The following is a 5,211-nucleotide window of genomic DNA, read 5'->3' as shown; positions in this document are numbered from 1 at the left end:
TTATTTCCGTGAGAAGTGCAACAGATAAAAAGCATAATAACACTGTCTGTTTGCTCTGATAGAGCAAATTCTCAGCTAAAAAGCAGGGTTTTTTTTCAATAATGTCACCACCAATAGCTGATTTGTGCAGATAAAGTGATTAAGACCCTCTTTATTTTGTGGTGTTAAAGCTGTGCATTGCTGTCTGGAACATGGCTTGTTTTTCACATTGCTGTTGTCACTGCTGAAATGCACCACCTTCTCACTGTGTTGATATCTACTGTTTGGTCTCCATTTGGTTCACCAAATATCGATGAATGTCAATAGGTGCCTTTTTTTTTTTTAATGGAAAAATTCAGTTCTACATCTTTGCTTAATATACACTTCCATGTTGTATGCCATTCTGTGAGATTGCTCCTCTGCTGCCATTTGTCGCATGGCAACAAAATGTGATGGAATAATGGTGGGATGGTTCAACCTCTACTGCCATATTATCTCCACCTGCCTCTGATACTGTGGGCCAACACTATAAAATAAGAGGCATTACTTTTGGAGCAGCCCTCGTACATTATGACAGAACAGATTTTCTTCCTGTCTATTCTTTTGTGTTTCAATGAAAGTGCATATTTCAAATTGAAAGGGTGCTATTCTGAAAATTAGACGTTATAGGCCTCAAACTGGACTTAAAAAGGTTCTTTGGCATCTATAAAACCAATAGAGCCAAGTCAATTGATTGACTTACTGTTCACAGAAGGATTGCTGGCAGAACTACTTATGTTAGCAGGAATTCTGGGAACTGTATACTTGAGTTCAATATGTTAAACCCAACTACACTTTTGGAAAAGGCAGTATCTGTAAGATTTTTAACATAATTTTAAAATTTTCTAGAACAGTATAATCTGTGCTATTCCAGATACATAACATAAGAATAAAACAAAAGTTATTCGTTTTTTGAAAGCTACTGAAGAATTTGGCCTACAAAACACCCTCTGGAACCAATTAAATCTTCTACAAAATGTTTCAAAACTGCTCATGTGGTTGTATAGGTAAGGACAACTATGCTGTACCATCTTAGGTGGTGGAAGTTTGTTTTCTTTTTTATGAGCTTTTCACTACAGGTATGAATCAGACAGTCAGCAATTCTCCAGGTCAACCATGGACTCACAGGGTGTCTGAGGCTGGCAGGAAGCTCTGCACCAAACAGCTCCAGACCCTGCCATGACCAGGCAGCTTCTGGAGAGCTCCAGGGAGGAGACCCAACAGTTTCTGGGCAGCCTGTGCCAGTGCTCCGGCACACGCACAGTGCAGCACTGCTCCTGGTGTTCAGAGGGAGCCTCCTGGGCTGCAGTTTTTGCCCACAGCCTCTTGTCTTGGCACAGGGCACCACCGAAAAGAACCTGGCTGCATCCTCTGTGCACCCTTTCTTCAGGTACTTATAGGCATTGATGAGATCTCCCTGAGCCTCCCCCTTCACCAGACTGAGCAATCCCAGTTCTTGGCCCCTCCTCACAGGAGAGACGTTTTGAACTCTCAGTTCTGAAGAAATGCACATGGTCATTCCTGCCAAATTTTACTCATTTGGTATGTATCTCTCATCTTTTAGGTTAGTTTTAAGCCACTTCTAAACTCTCATGCTGATGCTCTGAAGCACTGTGCTATGTGTGTTAATGAGCTGCTGGGCATCAGTTCACTGCTGATGTTTATACATCGGTGCTCACCCAGCCTGGTGCCAGCCTGTGACCTGGATCTGCTGCACTGCCTCACAGAATAGGGCTGCAGGGAGGCATCAGTCCTAACCCCTCTGCCATACAGCTTTCCCTACTGCCTTACAGGGCACATCCCAAACAGCTATCCATCAAAGGATGTGGGGATACACATACCTCAAATATTTACGGTGCCTGCACTTTGAGACTGAGACAGTTCACTCACATCTGTGTGCGGGCCACTTTTAAAACATCAAAATAAACCATCTGGCTGCGCAACTGTTTCTAATTACTCCCCTGCCTAGACTGTAAACTTCAGGGTTTGGCACCGGCCTCCCTCCCAGAGCGCTGCCCAAATCCCGCTCCCAGGCAGCTAATCACCGCCACTGCAGCGCGGGGGGAGCAGCCCTGGAGCTGGGCTTGTCCAACTCACAGCTCTCCACACGCCCAGCGGCTCTGTCCGTCCATCCGTCTGTCCATCCGTTGTCTGTCCATCTATCCAAGGGAGGCAGCAGGAGCACGGCCGGCACAATGCATGCACAGGGGCTGCTGGGACTGGTGCTGCTGATGGTGTCGGTGGGCTCCCTGCCCAGTCTGCGGCCTGCCACCCTCCCAGCCCTACGGTAAGTGCACGGGGGAAGTGATCCTGGGGGATTATCACCCACCTTAAGGGATGAGTGATGGAGGTCTAGATATGGAGAAAGCAGTGTTGAGCAGGTGTGAGGTATTGTGTCTTGAGATGGAGAACTTTCATGCATTGAAGAGGGAAAAGTTGGACAGGGATGGCTGCTTATGCCCAAACCTTCAAATTCTGCTGCTGAATGGAGTGGGAGCATGACCTGAACTATGTGTGTGCTCCACTGTCTCAATGTAGCAGCGATGAACCTTATTTTCCTTTAGGTCTTTGCCTCCATCAGGGCCAGCACCTGCCTATGCTTATAGTCAGCAGCTCTTCTATTCTAAACCTGTAACATCTAGTGTCTGAGGAGTGTGGATAATACCAACCTTAGTCGTCAGCATTCCCTAGCATGGTGAACACCTGTTTTTGGCACTGGTCACTTGGCTTTGTTCTTTGTTCTGTTTCCTGCAATACTGATTCTGGTGAGGTAGCATCTGATTCACCTTGTGTATGTCCTGCAAGTCCTTAGCTCCACTGCATGGCAGAACTGCATGGCAGAACAGCAAATCCTCAGATCTTGCATGTGTTTTTTCCTGAATTTAATAAAATCACAGCCACTTTGTATGGAAATCACAGCCACAATTGGTACATGGAAATCAGTGATTACTGCTGTTTTCTGTTCTGATGAAAACATAGATCCCCTATCTCTGACAACCAGAAGACTGCAAGATGATTACTTTCACAAATATAACTCTAGTAGAATCAACCATAAATTGCTTTTGGATATTCTGATTGTTCTGGTTTTGCTGCTTAGAAGTTCTGTCTTTTGTAAAGTTTTTGGAATAATTGAGACCAAAATGCTTTATAACAGAAGATCAAATTATACATGTAGTATTATATATATGTGCAGATACATATGCATACATACCAGGTAGGTGTGAAAGAGATTAGCCTAATGCAGTTTAACATGGTAATTAATATACAACATAAGCATTCCTGCAGATAACAAGGATATTTCTGATAAAAGGGTTAAAAACAAGTCATTTCAGGACTTTTTGAAAGCATAAACAAAGCTTTGGCATTAAAAACAATATTGTGGGGAATGGCTGAAGCTGTGGCAGCGGGGTGGTTTGCTGATTAGCACCTGACTCTGACCACAGCTTCTTCTCTTGGCTGTCCTTCTCAGGAGCTCCTTGGGCAGCCCTGTTTTGTGTCTCCTGCCCCGTGCTGAGGCAGAGCTCCAGTGCCGCGTCCCAGGGGGCCTACTGTGCAGTGGCAGGGGCAGGTGTGACTGCGGGGTCTGCATCTGCCAAGTGACGGAGGCTGGCAAATACTATGGGCCGCTATGCGAGTGCCAAGACTGGGTGTGTGAGGTCTACGACGGGAAGGTCTGTGCAGGTAAGGAAGCTACTGTGGCGACTGGAGCTTTAGGAAATTAAGAGTTTATATCAAGTCCGGAAATATGTTGGAAACACAGCATGTAGATAGAGCAGAGATACAATCATCTATGCATCTTACAGTTTTGTAAGATAATAGAATCATTTAGGTTGGAAAAGATCTTTGAGATCATCGAGTCCAACCATAATTTAGGATCTTTAATTTTTAACCATTAATTAGTTGTTTTAACTGAGAGTCATGGGAAAACTCTAAATGGGGTTTTTGGCAGATTGGAAGACATTAAATGTCACAAGTCAAAGGAACTGCCTCTGCCATAAGGTGGGACTTTGCCCACTTTTTAGCGGCAAGGGAAAAAAGTAGGAGTCACATTGGTATGGAGACTCTATAAGGTGCATTTTGAATCTAACACAAAATGCAAGACTGCATGCTTTTTTTTTTCATGTAACATTGTTGCATTTGAACTGCTCACCTACTAGTGGTGTGCAGTTTCTATCAAGGCTTTAAACTGTTGCTAAACAATTTGTTGTGTCCTGTAATGTTTTTCTTCTCCTACTATGAGGAAGAATATTTGCTGTAACAAGTATCACGCTGAAGAGTATAAATACCAAAACAGTTTTACTCCAAGTGGAGATAATGCTGTCCAGAGACTTAAAACAATGTAATTGTGTTGTGGTATCTAAGATTTCCCCACTAACACTGTAGCCTTTAATGGCAGATTAAATGGCATACATTTCTGGGACAAAATTTAGCCCCCGCCAGTTGCTGGAACACATCACTTGGTTTGCATCTAAACATTATCACTCTTTCATCTTTCCAGCTGTCTTTACTTAAGTTTCTGAGCTATTTCTGTCAGATTTTGGAGGTTTTTTTCTTTAAAGAAGCTTAGAATAGGATTTTAGAGAAAAGCAAGAAGAAATGCCATCACATTCCTAAGGGGATTCAGTCTGGATCTTGATGAAAGGGGTCACATGGGCACTTCATTTCTTGTGTCCCCGCTTAAACAGCTTTACCAGATTCACACAAACGTGTCATCTTTTCAGGCCAAAAACTGCAATTAGGTCAATGGGAATGTTACAGGAATTCTGCTAGTAAGAGGATAATACAGATGCATTCCAGCAGTGGGTTTGGCAAATTCTGTAGGAAAAAAAGAGCAACTTATTTTAGCAACAATGTAGCTAAGAAGTCCAATACTAATATGAGAAGATCAAGAATGGGTTTATAAGAAAAATATTTGTATTTGGCATCAATGACTTTATGGAGAAACTGATTTATAGACTCTCTAGTCAGCAGTATAAATCTAGTTACACAAGAAATATCTGAGGACTGCTCTTCATGTCCGTGCCTGCTGCCCCAAAGGTGAATTTTCTGATCAGAGGTGTAATCTCAATATGCTCAGCCCCAATTGTTTCTTGGGGCAGTTATACAGTTTAACTGAAAGCTCCTCCAATTTTATTATTTTACTGCAAATTCAGTTGTTATGTTCTTGTTAATGTCGTGAACAGTGGCTGAAAG

General features: G+C 43.1%; 1 protein-coding gene across 1 annotated transcript; it reads left to right on the top strand.

Moving 5' to 3' along the window:
- Nucleotides 1-1,612: 1,612 nt before the first annotated feature.
- LOC104917424 (integrin beta-like protein 1) lies at nt 1,613-4,072 on the top strand. The gene is made up of 2 exons (XM_019612408.2): nt 1,613-2,305; nt 3,488-4,072. Exons 1-2 carry the CDS (start codon nt 2,214-2,216, stop codon nt 3,738-3,740), a joined length of 345 nt encoding a protein of 114 aa, XP_019467953.1. The 5' UTR covers nt 1,613-2,213; the 3' UTR covers nt 3,741-4,072.
- Nucleotides 4,073-5,211: the final 1,139 nt, after the last annotated feature.

The sequence above is a fragment of the Meleagris gallopavo genome, chromosome 1, assembly GCF_000146605.3.
Source record: "Meleagris gallopavo isolate NT-WF06-2002-E0010 breed Aviagen turkey brand Nicholas breeding stock chromosome 1, Turkey_5.1, whole genome shotgun sequence".
NCBI lineage: Eukaryota > Metazoa > Chordata > Aves > Galliformes > Phasianidae > Meleagris > Meleagris gallopavo.
This window is presented reverse-complemented; position numbering and strand designations above follow the sequence as displayed.

Excerpts from the sequence above, each read along its gene's own strand:
- LOC104917424 (XM_019612408.2), top strand. The coding sequence starts at position 2,214 with ATGCATGCACAGGGGCTGCTGGGACTGGTGCTGCTGATGGTGTCGGTG. Across the intron at positions 2,306-3,487 it reads GCCACCCTCCCAGCCCTACG|GAGCTCCTTGGGCAGCCCTG; the intron begins GTAAGTGCACGG and ends TGTCCTTCTCAG.